Genomic DNA, 19,173 nt, shown 5'->3' on the forward strand with positions numbered 1-19,173 from the left:
TTTTACTCCTGATGCTGCTGATGCTACTATTACTGTTCATACTATAATCACTGCTGTTGTTGCTGTTACTATTACAACTGTTGCTGCTGCCTCTGCTTCAGTTATAATTTCTTCTGCTAGAATACCATTCCTTTTCGCACTCTCTCTCTCGTTCTTATTCATTTTCTTCGCCACCACCATCTTTATCGTCTTCTACTGATGGAAAAAAAAAAGGGCAACACAGAATAATGTATGTATGTATATATTATTATGTATGTATAGTTTCATAATATTTTCTATCTTCAGAGGGGAATTCAAGCTTAGGTTGCAGCTTTTCATATTTATATTAGAAATGTCAAGGAACACTCAGTGATACTTTTAGCAATCCATCATGGAGTGAGGAGGGATGATGGGACGGAGGTGGGAGGGGGACTAGGATTTGTACTGTTTGTAACAGGGACCCAGGAGTGTGGTGGCTGTAAATCCCTCGTGTTTGGGATACCAGGCCTGTTGTCGGCAGTTTTAAGTTATATCCCACGCCTTCAAGAAGATTCAAGTCAGTAAGTCTCCTCATTTTTTTCCATGCCTCCCAGTGTCGGTCTCTGCTTGACTCTGCCTGTATATGTCCGTTTGTATGTCGATCTGTTTGACTCTCTGTCTGTTGGGCTCTCTCTCTCTCTCTCTCTCTCTCTCTTCTTTCTCTCTGTGGGTGCGGAGGGGAGGGAGGGTGGGGGGGTCCCTATCTCTGTCTCTCTTTGTGTCACTGACTCTCTCTCTGTCTCTCCCCTCCCCCCCCCCCCACGCCCCTCCTCTCTCTCTCTCTCTCTCTCTCTCTCTCTCTCTCACAATACTTCTCTTTTTCTCTATGTGTCCACATGTCATCCTCGTTTTCTCACTTACTCTCCTCCCCTCCTCTCTCTCCTTTCTGTGTCATCCCCCCTTTTCCGCCCCACCCCCTCCTCTTTTCTTCCATTAGTCTTCCTACCTCTTTCAGTAAGTGTAGCAAATCTGCGCACTCGTCACAAAACTTCTTTTTTTCTCTCTCTCTCTTCAGTTTTCTTTTAGGTTGCTGATGAACAGTGGTTCCCGCCACCTAGGTGGTCCATACAGGCCCCACCAACCCACGACAGCACAACCAATCAGAGGCAGCCGAGCGTGGGAAAGATTGCACGCTCTGTTCCCTTTTAACGAAAACGAAGAAAAAGAAGGGATGCTGGGGAGGTTCAAAGGGTCCGTCCCCCAAATCGTCATGGCCATGTTGTGATGTGGTGTGGCTTAGCCTTACCTGCTACGTGTCACTTAGTGATCGGAGGAGCTGATTGTTGCATTGGAAGCCCCTTCACAGTTCCCTTTGATCTCACAGGCGTGGTCCCACAGCCTTGTTCAGATCTGGATGTGACAGTTCGGTGATGGGAGTGTTTGATGGCGTTTGATGTGTTATCTTCTGTTTGTATTTGAACATGTGGTTTGTTTATGTTTGTGTCGTTTGTAATCTTTCAGCAGAATGTGTGTGTGTGTGTGTGTGTGTGTGTGTTGGGGGGAGGGGGCGGTATTCGTGCTTATTAATGATGTTCTTGTTGTGTTAAGGCTTTTCTAAAAGTTTGATGGTGATGCCAGTTTATTATTTGTTGTTCTCTCTCTCTCTCTCTCTCTCTCTCTGCGTCTCTCCCTGGTATGTGTTTTTTTGTTTGTTTTGTTTTGTGTGTGTGTGTGTGTGTGTGTGTGTGTGTGTGTGTGTGTGTGTGTGTTTTCTTTCTTCGCGACAGTTAAGGATGAATGAGAAGCCTTCAACTTCCGCTACACCCACACCATTGAAATAAATACATGGGATTTCCAAGTGCAATGTTTTATGTCACATAGCCACCCCCGCCTCCACACAAACACGAGCGCTTAAAACTACATGTACTTTCGAGTGCTTCTTTCTTTTTGGGGGTGGGGGGGGGGGGGGGGGGGCGGAGACAGATTACTTCATGTCGGGTACTTTGTTAACTGTCTTGTGTCAGCTGTCTTCTTGTTCTCTTCGTCTCCATCTTTTGTCTTCCTCTCGCCCCTGACCCCTCGCTGTCTCAGACTTTCTCTCAGAGTTTCTGTCTATCTGTCTGTCCGTGTCTATTTTCCTACTGTGTCTCTGACAGTCTGTCTGTCTGTGTCCAACACCACACCCACGTCCGCGCTCTCTCTTGTTGCCTATCTTTATCTCCGCCCCCCCCACCTACCACCCCTTCTTCCCCTCTCTCTTTACTTAGCCCCCTTCTATGACTCTGTCTAGTCGGTCAGACTTCTGAAGCTGAGCTGTGTCATTATTCAACCCCCACACATCTGTTTGTTTTGCTATTCTCGGGCGACTGGACAGGGACAAAACGTCCGTCTTTGTTTTGGGGTTTGTAAGACAAGGTCCTCAAGTGACGTGACTATATTCCCTGACATAGTTTGGAACTTGGTGCATGTTGTGTGTGTGTGTGTGTGTGTGTGTGTGTGTGTGTGTGTGAGAGAGAGAGAGAGAGAGAGAGAGAGAGAAATGCGGTTACATATTTTTGCATTGATGCATTGCACTCACACACACACACACACACACACACACACGAACACACACACACACACACACACACACACATATATATATATATATATATATATATATCTTAGCAGCGGCGCTCTCTGTCTCTATTTCACCTATGTTACTACAATAAATAAATAAATAAAAAAATTAAAAAAGAAGAAAAATCATAATAAACAATGTGCCCCAAATTCTTTCACTGAACGCTTTCAGGTCAAGCCTTCAAACCTTACCTTACGCTGAAGCCGTGTCATCTGATATGAGCTTCCTGTTGATCGACTCGCTGTGCACCAGTGTTGGCAAGCGTGTCCTTTTGATACCAGTGTTTGTGTTCGGCTATCAGTGTCTTTCTACCCGATGGTGCGATAAACTACCGTGGCCTAAATTTCAGAATATTGTTTGCAGTTATAGAGAAAGATCAACCATTTCTGGAAATGACAATAAATGAGGAAACAGATAAATGAATAGATAAATAAAGAAATAACGAAATCGAATATATAAAGAAACAGGGCAGTTCTGTACATGATTCTGTTTTAATCGGGCAGTTCTCGACAAGCTTGAATATTTTGGGGGGGCGGGGGGGGGGGGGGGGGGGGTTGAACACTACCGGAAATAACCTTAAGCTGGAAATCATGTTCCGTCTCCCTCACCGCCCCCCACCCCCGCCCCTTCACTCCTTCCTCTTCAGTTACCCTATTGATTCTGACTATCATTCCTCATGGATAATATTAATCTCGTCAGTACCAAAGCAGGCTTTGTGATGGTCCGTGCTTCTCATTGCAGGTGTGCTGCACGCGTAGGTGGTTCTGCACTTAATTCGCAGAATTATTTCGTCAAAACTGATTTTTGTGGTATTCCTCAAAGGCGTCAGCTTGACATGCGATCTCCAATCTCCCCCTCCCCCCCCACCCCCCTCCCCCAAACCCTCCCATCGCATTCCCCCTCCCCCTACCCGCCTCCCCTACATCCACACACATAAAAAAGGTTCGGAGCAAGGACAGAACATGGAAGATCGGTAATGTCAAGTACTACAGGAAAACCGAATCAGCAAAGACAAATACCAAAAGAAATTGCATTTTATATTTTGTCGCGTGGTTTCAAGGAGCCCTGTCGATTCAGAGGACATAGGATGGCATGTGAAGAAGCACTATGTAGGCTCGCCAATATCATGTTGAATCAGCTCATCAGAACCAACATCATCGTCGTCATCATCATTTCTCTCCCAATCTTTCTCTTTCTATCTCTCTTGTAGTTTTCATTCTGTCAAGATTTCCTCACTTTCTTTCCTCTGTCTTGGTAAAGCGTTTAACTAAAACATGAAGCCTTGATATTTTTTTAAAATCATGATAAACACCCAAGCGAATTTTCTAAACATACACTTAACAAGGAAGTTGTCCCGTTTTTTTTTGGTGTTTTTTTTGTGTGTGTGTGTGTGTGTGTGTGTCTTTTTTGTCTTTTTTGTGTCTTTTTTGTCTTTTTTTGTCTATTTTGTCTTTTTTGTGTGTCTTTTTTGTTTTTGTTTTTTGTTTTGTTTTGTTTTTGTTTTTTCCACTGGTACGTAAACATTATCCTCAAAATTGTGACTGATGTGTCAGACAGCTGCTAGAGTTTAACAACAACACTACACACACACGCACGGCACACGCACACACACACGCACACACACACACACACACACACACACACACACACACATAGAATAGGTTGAACAACAATCACTGCTGGTCTGTTCAGCCGAGAGTCCAGACCATGAACAATATACATGCCTATATTTGTGTGTGTGGCTGTTTTTTGTTGCTGTTTTTTTTTTCTTTCTTTTGATTTTTTCCCCTCAGCTGAGGCCCGACTAAGCGCGTTGGGTTACGTTGCTGGTCAGGCATCTGCTTAGCATATGTGGTGTAGCGTATGTGGCCTTTTCAGAACGCGGTGACGCTTCCTTGATCAACTGAACTGAACTGAACCGTGCGTGCATAACTTGAAAGTGAGCATATGTGCACGTGTATATGTGTATGCGTGCATGTTGTGTGTGTGTGTGTGTGTGTGTGTGTGTGTGTGTGTGTGTGAGGAGGGGGGGGGCCACACAGAGAGTGAGTATTATGTTCGTGTGTGCCTAAAAACAAGCATAATGCATGTGTTTCTGTGTGTGTGTGTGTGTGTGTGTGTGTGTGTGTGTGTGTGCTCCTTGTGCGCGATTCTTTGAGTGCATGGGTATGAAAGCCGCGTGAGAATCGTCGTGTGCTGGTCAGTGAAGATATGTTTGTCAAATGTTTGCATTATCTTTTTGTAGTTGTGCGAGAAAGCAGGTGCACGAAGGTTTGCGTGCGAACGTCACTGTACCATGTGTTAAAAAAGAGATTGTAATCATATTAAATGTATAACACTAAATGGCAATGGGTTCAGTCATCTTCTGAACGATGGAGATAGAGCAGGAGCATGGAGGCCGAAATGGGGGAGCGACACAGGCACCTATCTTCAGCATTTTTGTGTAATGGCCGGAAAAGGAATCAATCAGCCGAAAATGCTCATGCAGTCATTTTCAAAACAATAGAAATTGTTCAGCCATTTTCCGTTAGAATTAATTTCAATCCCACACACATGACAATGGTGGCTGAGAGAACTTTTATTTAGGCTTGTCATCTCTTCATCATTATGCTTCATAACTTGAACTGAATTCCTGCATGGGAATCGTAAAGAGGATCACAGTGAACTCATGAACCGTTAAAATACAGCGAAAAAGTCCAACGATCAACAACAACAGAAGACGAAAGTCGGAGGACGGAGACAGGCATTATCCACACAGCTGGCTAAAATTGGGGCTGGACCTGATCGAGACACACGGGGCTTTGTGTCGTCGTTCTCTGCTGCCACCACCACCGCTTCCACCAACCCTTCTTCCTCCACCCACATTTGCCCCTCTACTTTCGCCCCCCCCCCCCCTCCCTCCTCCGCCTTGTTACCCTGTTCCTCCACCACCTCCTCAAACACACCCTCCAACCCTTCTCTTCTACTCCCCCCCCCCCCCGCCCCCTCCTCCACACACACCCCACTAGTGAGGCTGGTCTGTGGATGTGAGCGTGGACAGCATTCTTGTCACACAGAGAAGAGAGGGGAGAGGGAAGCGAAGGGAAGCTAGAAGGGAAGGGACGGAGCGCGCGTCACCCTACGGTTGCCTCTTGTGTGTCTGCATCGCTCGCCCCCACCACAGCCTGTCTTGCACGGCTGACTGAGAGCAGCGCCCGTGTTGACAGTGGCTCCTTCCCTACTGCCGAGGTACAGTGCGCTCGGCAAACCGTCGACGGTACAGTGGTCGTTGTTTTGCTGCCTTCGTTCCCTTATTTGAGAGTTCTCAGTTTTAGTTCTCCTGCCACTGACAGAGCCTGTTGAGAAAGGAAGTTCTGGTGACTTGACTTACAGCAGTTGCTTTACCTGGCATCCAGAGAGATAACCCTCATCATGGAGGAGCAGCAGACTCATACCCCGACGATAAAGGTGAGTTTGTTGAACAGATATGTGTTCGATGGCTGCTTTCGGTTATTTCTCTCTGACTGTTCTCAGTACCTTAATTTTCGTGTGCAGGTTGTTGATTTTGTAGGGCCTGTCTATTTTTGGCATCTTTTTGGAAGCATGATTCAGAGGAGAGAGAGACTGAGAATGACGAGAACCACTGCCCTTGCAAAGATGTTTGAAAATGCGTGACGTGATGTTGGATGCGTTTGACCGTTTTTGTTATTGTTGCTATTTTCCGTTATTTACTATTCTGTATAAAAACAACCATGGATAGTATCAGGGTGACATATATACCTTCATCATGTTTGTGCAACAAGGGAAAAAAAAAAGCCTCGGACCTCCAGTGTACGCGGATTTCTTTATGGCTGTCAGCCGGTGACAATCCGGTTATGCAAGATACAGCTTTTGGCTGAAAGTCCGCCGAACAGCCCGTTGACTGTCGCCAACATTAATGTGTGTGAGGAGAAACTGTACAAGCGAACACACAAACAACGGAGGAAAGAAGCACCGGGAAAGTCAGTGGAAGTAAAGAAGTATTGAAAAACTAATTATCGTTCAAAACTTTTTCTCCACCAGAATAGACAATGCATGCACATGATAGCGTTGAGGCGATCTATCTGCGCAGCTGTCAAACTGAGTTGCCGTTCTCTTTCAATGGAGAGAGAGAAAGAGACGTTTTGACTGGCGCGTCAAAACGTTTTGCCTGCAGCCAAGAAGTGGGCCTTGAGCCGGTTTGCGTTATGCTTGACTTCGCACAAGCGGAGACTGATTTGTTTTTCGATGAGAAATTCATCAGTCTGTTGAATTGTTGAAGAAGGAGAAAAAAGTCAGTTACAAGGATCGATTTTTTTTTTTTTTTTTTTAATTTAAAGGTCATAATGCTTTGATAGGCAGACTTGGCAGTTCCGAATTCCTTTCTGGTGAGTGATGCAGCCAAAGAACGCTGATCGATTTAAAGTGTTCCCAGTAGAAACAGATGTGGGACATCTGGAGCGTGAACCCCACACAGTCGCCGACCTCAAACTGACTGCTTGGTTGCAGCGTCAGTTGCATGACGCATCGCCTTTCACTTGGGCCATCCCTTCTATATCTTTTCATTTCCTTTTCTCCCCCTTTGCTTTTTCAAGTTTTTTGATGATACAGTGTCTAGTCGTTTTTCTTTTTGTATAAACAACGATAAATGTATCTATTCCTATTTTGTTTTCATGCTTCGGTTCCTTAGGGCCATTACAGTTCTAGTGAGAGTCCATTTGTCCAGCAAAATTGAATAATTTCAGAATAAATAAATAGTGGGTCTTTTATATTTTGTTTGCTTTTTTTTCCTGCTGACTGTCACACTTGTCGTTTTTGTTCTTTGTTTTGTCAGTTTTGTTTTTCTTTGTTTGGATTTTAACTAATATATCTCTAAATCACTCTATGCGATGACTCTACCTCGCACACACATTCTGTTATCACCCCCGCCTCAATCTCTGTCCTCTCTCTGGCTTTGCAGTTTGAATGTTCAATTTCTGTAACCATGACCGAGGCTCTCATTAGTTATTCATTGACAAAACTTATCCCCCAGTTTCCATTGCTAATCAAGCCGTGCAATACTCGGACGATGTGTCACGTTGTCGAACATAAAATCTAGCCTTGGGATATGCACATCAGCAATGCAAAATCCAACTGTATATATTTATAACACAATGTACACTAGCGTGTGGTGGGCTTACGTCCTGATTTCAGTGACGCTGACATTTCCCCAGGGGAGAGAGGCAGTGCTCAGCGTACCGGATGTCGAGTGGTTGAGTCGGGTTGATGCCATCAAATCCCGACGCGTCATTATGACGTCATCCGATTTTGGGGACTGAAAAGGTGTACATGATGTCACTGGCTCCGATCTAGGCGGTAGCATGAGATTTTCGGAATGTGTAGGCCCACCTGGTGACATCAGTTTCAGATCTATGTATGGTGTGGGTATCGCGAACAGCATTCATATTATACTAACTGAAGGGATTTGAGCATTTCTGTATGGTAAAGATTTTCGCAACAACCTTTGCTCCGATGTCATCAGATGGTGATCTCATGTGATATTGTAAAAGCTAAAATTTTATGTCTGACGTTGGCTGATCTTAAAATTCTCATTCAATGCTGTTAACAAGTTTCAGTTTCAGTTTCAGTAGCTCAAGGAGGCGTCACTGCGTTCGGACAAATCCATATACGCTACACCACATCTGCCAAGCAGATGCCTGACCAGCAGCGTAACCCAATGCGCTTAGTCAGGCCTTGAGAAAAAAAAGAAAGAAAAGGTGAATAAATAAAAGATAAATACATTAAAAAAAAACAACTACCACTACTAATAATATGTATAAGGCGCAAAAACGTGATGAAGTCAACTATAAGCGAACATAAATAAGTAAATAAATAAATAAATAATAATTCTAATATAAAAAGGTAATAATAATAATAATAATTAATAAATAAATAAATAAGACAATGATGATAAATAAGCAAATAAATGTAAAACATGGAGACACACATACACCCAAATATGCATAACAGATATGCACCAAACATGCAGTTTCACAGATATGAAAGCACAGTCAAATACACATAAACGTACATGAGCCCCAACACACACACACACACACACACACACACATTACCCTGCACCTCCTCTACCCCCCTCCTCCACATACTCATTTCTAGGCTACGCAGCTTCCACGGCACACACACACACACACACACACACACACAGACACACACACACACACACACACACACACACACACACACACACACAGATGAACAATTACTTGTACAGGCACACACACATACGCCCATATCCCCCACAAAACGACTAGAGAACCGATGTAGACAAGTTCACTATCTTGTTCATGCGAAATTGATTCCTCATAAGATCTTGAAATAGCAACAAGGACACCACCAAAATTGGCAGTACTACCTGTGCATGCTGTGTCATACATACACAGGTAAGCCATTTAATCAGTGCAGCTGTCCAGTGATACACAGCTTGGGTAATTCCTGGTGGTTTATGAGAAAGGGGTCTAGTCAACTTATTCGGTCGATGTGCTGTGTGTGGAGCACATATGTACAGGCAGTCTGTGCCACTGATAAACCAACGTTTGCTAGAGACTTTGTTGTTGTTTCGCACGTTGTAGTGGTTGATTGTAACCAGTCTAAGCAGCAGCACTGATAGAGAGGCAGTTGTGGTGGATTGTGGCGATGAATGTCGTGGTGCAGAAGAGGTTAGGAAATTGATGGTGGTGATGAGAGTGATGACATAAATGGAAAGAATGTTTGACAATACACGCACACACGCACGCACACACACACACACACACACACACACACACACACACACACACACACACACACACCAATAAGTTCGGATCAAACAAACAATCAGAAATGAACAAATAGTTTCCCATTCCATACTGAATAAGTTTACTTTCTTCAGTAGTTGACAAGACTTGTTCGGCATTCTGTTACGTCATGGTTTCCTTACATTGTTCCAATGACACTAACATGTTAGTATTTAAGGTATGATTGTTTTGGACCCCTGCATGGTGTACGCCATATCTAATCCATATCATGATTAAAAACAAACAAAATTAACGAAGATGAAGTGTCATAGCACCAATCTCCATCATCGGGAAGCCATGAACAGTTTTCGTATGGGCCTTATTATTTTTGTCTTTTGACTGTAAGTTAGACGTCTTCTTTATTTCCTGGGAAAATTGGGAACCAAGTTCAGGAGGTGCCATTACCATCTGCCCACGCTGTCCATGATGGTGAACGTCACCAAGGCAACTGATGACGCTCCTGACAGGGGATCTGTAATCAGTAGTTGGATATTATCATAGGATGAAGGCCCGCTCCTCATGGCGTGTGACCATCTCCGCATGCAGCAGCGGCTACTGATGGGGTCTGTTTCCGTGAGTCGGCGTAAGGATGGGAGGGAGAGTCAAGTTCGCCCAAAGGTCTGGACCACTTGGCGTTCACGTGGTCTGTAATCATGGGGATTACCGATGTGCTGATATCATATTAACTGTGGTGTTCAGTTATGGGGGCCTGTTCTAGTTATGGGACAAAAAGAGTTCCGTGCAACAAAAAGAGAGCAGCTAAGATCGATCCATTTGGGTCTGTATCTCTGTGTGTCTGTTGCAGAAAGTGAGAGTAGATAAATGCATGACCTACATGTGATTTTTTTCACGTTTTTGAGGATTCTAACTCCATTCGGACCAATACAATATGTTCAGTTTTGCTGGACACCTTTGGGTAACTTTGCGTTCTTTACGATGGCCTTGCGAGGGCGTTACATGCTAGCCAGTCCGAAGAAGATTGTCAGAGCAGGATTTTCTTTGAAAATTGAGGTACCATTACCAAATTATCCGGCACATAAATGCTGACAATGGCTTAAAAACGGAAAACTTTCCAAACGCGTTGTCTTGAGTAGAAGGATCCGTTGTGATATTCGAAACAGATTGCAGAATTTCTTCTTTTTCATCTTTTTTTTTATCATTATTGTCGCTCCCGTACTTTCCTTTAAGACATGTTATGCCATTTTACGAATAAGAAAAAAAAAAAGGAGTGATGTGACACAGATTTCATATTGACCAACTTAGAATATGGGTCAGAGCCATTATAGCATTACAGTCGTTAACACTCAATTTCACGGTCGCTTTAGAACAGTGTCTGCAAGCCTGATTTGTTGCAACCAAAGAATGTGAACGTCGTCGTCCCCAAGCCCAGAACCTCTTCAAGTATCGGGTCGGGTGATGGGTTGGACAAACGGAGAGTTATGTTTCGTCTTCACCCTGAGTCGGTTCACTTCACTCACTTGTGTGGGAGGCTCAGGGTGGGGTAAGATGTTTATGTCAGCTGTGGAATGCACACATCCCCTCCTACTTACTCCCGTCTACGTGGTTGTATACTAACAAAAGCTATCCCCGCTGGCTGTCAGACAGCCACGCCTGATACATGTATACAGGTGTAGGCTGGTTCAACTTGCGCCGTCAGAACCTTTTAGCTCGTAATATGGTGGTGTTTTTTTTAGCATAAAGTACAGCTGTGGATATTCTCACAAGATTGCTTCGCTGAAACAAATCAGTCAAAGTCCTTTGTCAAACACGCGCATTGCAGCATGCTGTGCGGTATTGCGGCTGATGCCACCAGCTCTTTCGACACAAACCGAATGGTACACGACGAATGGCCTGCAAAGTCATTCCAAACAGCCCATCATACTTGATGGAAAGATGCTAAAATACGTGGCTGGTGGTTGGAAGGCAGGAAACTGATGTGCCCACGAAAAAAAACTGTATGAAGATTTTCTGTTTTCCCACCCGAGCTGAAATGTACTACTATACTCTGAAGCCACCCGCTTCGAAGCGAACGTAAAATAAGATAATATAAAAAGGTGTTGAATGTTACACATGTACAACACAACGTGCTAGAGCAGAGTTACGCCCACAACTATTATGATATTCATGAAAGTGAAAACGATAGCATCTGATAGTACTATAACGTGGTGCAGGATGAGCGCACTTCAGGTATTCGGCGGGGGGTGCTCAGTCCTGACCCTGGGTCTGCCCTACCTATCTGTGTAATTCCGCCTCGTCTGTCCGCCCATTCTTTCGCTGACCTATGCAATGCGTGGAATGCGGTCATTTGTTTTGACTGGGGGCGGAGGGGAGGTAAGGTGTGGAAGAGGGGGCGAGAGGAGGTAAGACTGCTATGTGTGGGGTTCTCACTATTCCTTTTTACACAGCTGTCCCCAATCCTTAGTCACCGCATTGTGGGAAGCCATTGATGAATGAAAACACCCACCACTATGGTGAGCTGGGTTACGTTGAGACCTGTGACTTGCCCCCCCCCCCCCCCCCCCCCCCCCCACCCCCCCTCCTTTTTTTTCTCAGCAGTTCCTGATCCTGGATCAGCGCATTTTGAGAATTCATTGATGAATGAAGGTTCACTAACTTTTTGGAGTGTGACGGTAAGTGGAGTCTGAAAGCGCCCACCCAGTTACACAGTAGATCTCAGTTGATGATGTAGAGAACCCTCCTTGCTTACAACAGCGTGGTCTTAGCGGTAAAGAATATCACTTCAACATTTTTTTTTTTTCAGTCGAAGTGATTTGGTACATTCTCCATTCGTTCTTTAGTTTAACGTCTTTTCACTGTAAGTGATCGAGTGTGGGTATCGGTTACATATTAATCTTATTTGAGACAACCTGAAAATTGGAAGGCGGGACCGAAGTAGAACAACGCACCATAGAGCTGCCATGTGCGATGACCGTCTCTCTCACTCCGTCTCACGCGCGTGCGCAAACACATACACACACGCGCGCGCGCGCGGCGCTTTTTTCCCCGTTTGCACTTCGGCTTAGTAAACAGATGTAAAATCGAACAAAAGGAAATACACACACACACACACACACACACACACACACACACACACACACACACACATTTCCGTCTAATATAACTCATAGTGAACAGACGTAAAATCGAACAAAACCTCTCTCTCTCTCTCTCTCTCTCTCTAACGTTCCAGGACGAGCCGTGCGAGCACTCGATGCAAGCGGAAGCACTCACTTGCTCAAGTGCCTCGCCCAGTCTAAAATGGACCCAAGCGTGGTCCATGGTAGCCCCAGTCGGAAGGTAACGTGTTTACTGGAGTCAAGTAAACAAATCTGCAGCCTGCTCAGTAAAGATGAGATGCTGACCTCTCTATACACTGACCAACACTGACCGTCACTGGGACCAGCTGTGCACCCTCGGGCTACGGCATAAACAAACTGTCGGATCTCTCAGTGGGCCTCTTTCTTGATAAACAAGACCCCCGGGCACCAACAGGCGTTGTTTCAACCAGGCTGTCTAATGACGGCTGTCTAATGACGGCGTGTCTGACGTCAGCGCATCGCCGTGGTAACGTCCACAAGCAGTAAACGAGGAGAGTCCGTTCGGAGTCCGTGTGGTTCGTAACGTCAGCAGCAACCAGTGCGATGTTTTATTCACAGGGAAAGGTGTGTGGAGTCAGCCTGGCCCCAGGGACTGACTTTTGTTTGCCTGCCACAGTCTTGACGGTGTGTCCCCAGTGATTGATAGACTCCATTGAAGCCTGGGCGTGTAACCAACACTGGGAATGATGGAGTTCGCTGGCTGGGACCCTTACGACCCAACCCCTCTCTCTGTGTCTTTGTTCTCTGTCTGTCAACTCGGTTTCAACTCGCCTACAAGCTAGCTGCCTTACCCACCCCCCACCCGCTCTCTCTTCTGTTCTGCCTGTGTATACACAAACACTGACATATTCTTGCGAGGAGTGTTGGTACGACAGAGTACAATGGTCAGGCAGGAATCCATCTCTGGCCGCACAGTTTCTGTCTAAAGAAAGAGATCACACCATGTTGCCACTCGGTAACATGACGCCTTTGGCATCGCAACATACACTCCATCCGTTTTATTAACAGCCAAGGTCTCTCCCTCTCTCTTTCCCTCTGTCTGTCTGTCTGTGTCTGTCTGTCTCTCTTGCTCTCTCGCTCTCTCTCACATACACACACACACATACACACAGTGTGACACATGAGATTAATCCACACCAGTCGTTCTTTCTGTATTTACTAGAACTAGTTATTGAAGAGACTATATCAAGACTAATGCATTGCCAATGTTTTAAATTTATCACCGTTTCACAGCCGATTACCATTTGTTACTTCTTAATATATAAAAAGATGATAGACACTCAATAGTGAAATCACAATTAGAGAGGATTTATAAACGAACAATGGTGAAACGGACGTGGCATTAGTGGTGTAAGAACGCTAACAAGACTCCATTGTTGAGACCGAGAGAAACCGCTCTGCTGGTCAGAGACCCACCACGCTACACTCCCCGGCCGGTCACTGTTCGCGGGAACAAAACCTGCTGCCACGCTGTGGCGGTTGGGGGGATCGGAAGGCATTGAACTTCGCCACAAACTGACAAAGGTCACACACGCTACTACTACTATGCTGTGTAGCACCTGTCTTTTACCCCCTCCCCTCCTCCCCCCACCCCTCCTGTGCTTTTATCACGTTCCTACTACCTCACCACCCCAGGTTTCCCTACCGACTTCCCCACTCCACACAACCCCTGCCCTGCTCCACCCATCACTGAAAAGAAAGAAACTGCCGTCCGGTTCTGCTGATAAACGCCGGTGCGAGGCGTGGGAAGTTGGTGGGACTGTCAGATTTCACTCCCGGAACTTTTTAAATTTTATTTATTTTATGTATTTAACTGCATCCCCCTTCCATCAGTCAGTCTCCATTATTACTATTATTGTTATACTCAGCGGTAACGTAGATACTCTCTTGGCCGACGTGACTTTAAACCGTTGACCTGACAAAGACAGGATGAGCCACACAGAATTTCCGGGCGAACAGATTGCACTTCCTGGGTCAGAGTAACGGAAAGTCTGATGCCCATTGTTTGTGATGAGCAGTCTCTTAACCTCTGTGGTGTATGAACTTTGGACCAGTGTGGAGGACATAATCTGGACCACAATCACAGACCTCCTGAAGCATATCACAGCATCTCACTGTTCGTCCTGTCTGGGCAGCCAAGACAGCGAATCGGTGTGTGTGTGCGTGCGTGCGTGCGTATGTGTGTTGGATTAATGCGATTAACATCGCGATTATCATTGGCATAAATATTTGAACCAAACTGAGGTAGTGTTTCAACCGGTGTGGCTTATCAACATGGCATCCGCTGGACAGTGCGTTTATTTCTTGCATTTCAGTGTCAAGACATCTATCCACTTCTTTTCCCCATTAAAGTTGGTTTTTATGTAAGATTCTCCCGGGGACAGCCCTGTTTAAAAGTCGCCGTTGGATTCTTTAACATTCGCCAGTTGTATTCTGCTTTCGGGATATTCTGAAAGATTAACACCCATACTATTACTCAAGTCTGACAGACAATCAGACACAGAGAGAGAGAGGGGGGGGGGGGGGAAGAAGGGGGGAAGGGGGCAGACAGCGTAGATGGTGTCGATAAAGCGGGAGGTGGAGGCAAAGCTGGAGTGGGACCCCTCGTTATACAACATGACCGGTTACAGCCACAGCGTCAGGGAGAGAGCAGGAGGGAGCTGAAACGGTGTGTGAACAGTTGTATTGTGGCTGGCTGGTCGTCACCTTACCGCCCCCCCCCCACCCCCCACCCCCAACCTCTCCCCACTCCCCCTCCACCTGACTGGGCCTCCCAGGTAAAAGGTTCTGGGGCCAGTACAGGAGCTGGTAAACAACACAGATTTCAATCACTGCCATCACTTCTATTCCCTTCCGCACGCCACAGATTTTTCTCACGCTTGGCCGCACGTATGTGAATTTTTACCTTTCCGGAGGAATCCGAAGTCCGACTTGGACTGCATATTATAGTTGTTGGTAGTTTTGGTCCGTGACCTCTGTCAGTCAGCGTAACGAATGAGCTTTGTGAAGGTACAAATGGAGACAGTCGAAGGATTCCCACAGTTATGTACGTGTGTGACCACAGTTCCATGTTCTCACGGTTTGAACACTATTTCAGAGGTTCTGTGTTCACAGTGTGTCGTATTGTATAAGTCTGTTTTGTCGCTTCTGTTTATCACAACAAATTGATCAATGTAAAATTCAGGTTGGTTGCCCCTCCCTACACTGACTTTGGAAGAGCGCGTCGCCATAATCCGATTACAATATATTGTCTGTATGTCTGTGTGGATCTGTTTTACCATAGTAACAGAACGAAATCTTTTGAGCACGTGATTCAAACCAGGAACTCTGGATATTCCTTAGTTGGCGTGTCAATTATATACAAGGCCACGATTCTTCAGTCCCTCTCACTGTGGGGAATTCTCCACAGCTGTGTGTGTGCGTGTGTGGATGTAGGTGGGTGGGTGGGTGTGCTCACTCCGGTTCTCTAATATTCCCAAATGGCTCTCTTAAGTTCTTGTCTCAACAGCTCTACAGTTAATCTCCACCTTTCTGTATTTGCAGTTCTCGGGAGTTCTCGAAGCTCTTCGTGTGTTCCTGTAATTCTTCGTCGTTCAGCTTTGTTGTCCATCAACCTCCTGGCCTGCTCCCGCCTCCACTTTTTTTTTTTTAATATATATATTTTTTTTTTTTTTTATTTTTTTTTTGTAAATCTGGCTCGGTATCCCCGCAAGTCGTCGTTGTGTGTGTTCCGCATTAGAATTCTACTTCTTAGTGAACCTTTGTGTTCTGTCTTCTTTTTGATTATTCCCAAATTTGTATAGGCCCTATCAATTCCCACAAAAGTGAGTCTGTCAAGAGAGTCGTATTAACTCCGTCCTCTTTGCTAATACTTTGGTTTTTGATTTTAGATTAATTGCATGTTTACTTGATTTCGCTTCCCAGCCATTGAAGAAGACAAAGTTAATTAAAAAAAAAAAAAAAGAAGACAAAATAAGCGTATACATGCAGCCCTTTGTTCTTCGGAGGTAAAGATGCCACTGAAGCACACGAGTTGAGACCAAAGGGACGGGGAAAATGTGTGTGCGTGCGTGAGAGAGAGGGAGAGAGAGAGAGAACAACGACAGCAACAACCACAAAACTCGAGACAACCTTGGGAACTTTATACAAGCAGTCTCAGAATGGTGATCCATTTGATGGATTCCATTTCCATGTATGTTTGTTTGCTAGATATTGATCACCATTGATCACCATGACAGGAGTTGGTAGCTGTCATCGTTCATGGCTGCTGAGCCAGAGGGAGAGAGAGAGAGAGAGAGAGAGAGAGGGAGGGGGGACAATTTGGGCATTAATATATCATTTATCTTGTGGATTGGATTTCGGAATACCTCTCTTTCTTTCTCTCTCTCTCTCTCTCTCTCTCTCTCTCTCTCTCTCTCTCTCTGTGTGTGTGTGTGTGTCCACCCCACCTAGACCCTAGACCTCCCTATTTCTAGTGCTTTCTCTCTGAACGAAATGCAACAAATAACACAGATTCTGTGAAACAATCGTGGTTCTGCATTGTGGTTGAATGAAAATGGTATACACACAGCACAACACAACACAATGCAACAAAACAGCCCCACCCAACGGCCGCCCACGTAATATCGGTCACTATGACTCGGACTGAACGTGTTAAATGTACAGTATGGTGAGTAAGTGAGTGGCGCACGTCAGCCATGTGTAATGCCTGTGACGAAAAGGAAGCAGCTTTCCACCTCACGCTTGTACCCCACCCCCACGTTTGACACGCCGCGTTTAAAGGTTTAAAGGGCCACTGACATCAGGGAGACAAATCCGGATGGGAAGACCAGCTTAGCTGCTGATGTTAAAAGAAGTGGGGAGCGAGCAGACGTGTGGGTGGAAGAGGGAGAGAAGAGGCTGGGGAGGACGGGTGCTCAAAGGCGACTTATGGCGTGCAGTCATGTGACGCAGGAAGGTGGGAGGGATGATGTGTGAGAGATGAAACGCAGTGGATTAATACGGCTTCTGATCGAGAACAGTTTTTCACCCACTCCCATCTTGCCACTCTTAATATTTCCCGTTTCTACTGTACTTAACAAAATTAATGGTCGGACAGTGCAAGAGCGCTCGCTGATACGGTTGTTATTTCTTGTTGGTGTTTGTTTCTTTGGTGGTTCGTTGAGTGTTGAGATGGCTCATCCCAGTGCGCGGCTTGCTGTTTCTGGCAGACTTCCGAGCCGAGTGGGATGAGGCCTGAAACAAAGGAGACACTGATCGTTTGAATACTCAATAAAAGATGTTCAACCCTTGATCTTGAAATTTTCGTTATTGACCTGGTTCAAGGTCACAAGGTCAAGAAAACTGCTCCACTGTTTGTCAAAACAAATATGTCTGAACAGCTTTAGTGACACGTGCCAAACGGATGGACTGCTAAAGTGGAACGGATCTCAAAAGTCCCGACCTTTTAGTGACAGTGACACAATGTCACGGTCACAGCAGGAATGTTTTAGTCTGTTTTTCGTACAATATGAATCTCACCAGTCAGAACTCCAGACAAATAGTGTGCTGGATGTACGCATTTGCTCAATTTGAAAGAGCATAAAACATTTTACCTGCGTAAATGCGCGCCACCGGAGGGAGAAGACCCTCATAATTGGCAAGCGGACTGTGGCCACTGAGAAAACCGGCAAGGGCTCTCCTGTGTGTACTGAACTCGTTGACTTGCATTCCCAGCAGGTCAGAGGTTGCACAGCTAGCCCTGTGCAGTACATATATGTTGGTGCGCCAGCGCGGATCACAAAGAGTAAAACTGAGTACATAAACTAAACGTGAGACATTTGTTCGGACTGATCTGAAAGTGATCCTTGAAGTGCGATCACACGATTACTTTATAAGTCCATAGTGTTCATTTGATAGCTACTGAGGCCCAAAGAAACACACACACACACACACACACACACACACACACACTGCTGTAAGTCTCAACAATGAGACGAGGGTGGTTGGGTTGTTGTTTTTTTTCCTTCGCCAGGAACATAACTACACATATACCCCAATGACGTAACACGAGCCAGTCAGATTGGACACAACCGAGTGATCAAACTGTTTTGGCAGTTAACGGAAAAACCTGCTTTTGTTGATCCTGTTCGCCTTTGTTGATCCAATTCGCCTTTGTTCTCTACATTGCATGCAACCCGTGCATTAGGGCCGGCACAGGCAGCGGTGAATATTACTACACCAAACATGACATCGATCCAAAAAATAATGTTGTGCCCCCTTAAAGCGAACGATGTGTGCCCTAAAATGCGAACGATGTGTGCCCTAAATGCGAATGATTTCCTCGTGTCATGTCGCTTGACACCTTGCAGCGGAAAAAGATCCGGAAACAGTCGATAATTGTTTGTTTAACCAGGGACGCATGGTGTTGTCAGTCCGGAAGTCAAGCAAAATGTCTGGTTTCAACAGTCTCGTGCAGACAGCAAGTTGCGAGCGTGTTTACAAGCACGTGCACACATACATGTATGATATACTCCCGCACACACGTAAACATGTGGTGCATTCATGCATATATACACATACGATTTCACTCACGTACTGGCACTCACGTACCATACATGTTATTGTTCACGCACGCAAACACGTGCGTATACGCACACTTACAAGCAAGCACACACACACGCACACT

General features: G+C 45.4%; 1 protein-coding gene across 5 annotated transcripts in view; it reads left to right on the top strand.

Annotated features, from left to right (window-relative positions):
* Nucleotides 1–5,650: 5,650 nt before the first annotated feature.
* LOC143284278 (lethal(2) giant larvae protein homolog 1-like) overlaps nt 5,651–19,173 on the top strand; it is a 44,630-nt gene continuing 31,107 nt past the window's right edge. For 2 of the 5 annotated variants that reach the window (XM_076590996.1, XM_076591011.1), the window contains exon 1: nt 5,651–6,025. In XM_076590996.1, coding sequence (XP_076447111.1) covers nt 5,990–6,025 — 36 coding nt within the window. In that variant the 5' untranslated portion in view covers nt 5,651–5,989. Of the gene's footprint in view, nt 6,026–17,441; nt 17,464–19,173 lie in introns of those variants that run through there. The other 3 variants (XM_076591004.1, XM_076590974.1, XM_076590990.1) reach the window with 3 other exon arrangements.

This window comes from Babylonia areolata, chromosome 1, assembly GCF_041734735.1.
Source record: "Babylonia areolata isolate BAREFJ2019XMU chromosome 1, ASM4173473v1, whole genome shotgun sequence".
Taxonomy (NCBI): domain Eukaryota; kingdom Metazoa; phylum Mollusca; class Gastropoda; order Neogastropoda; family Buccinidae; genus Babylonia; species Babylonia areolata.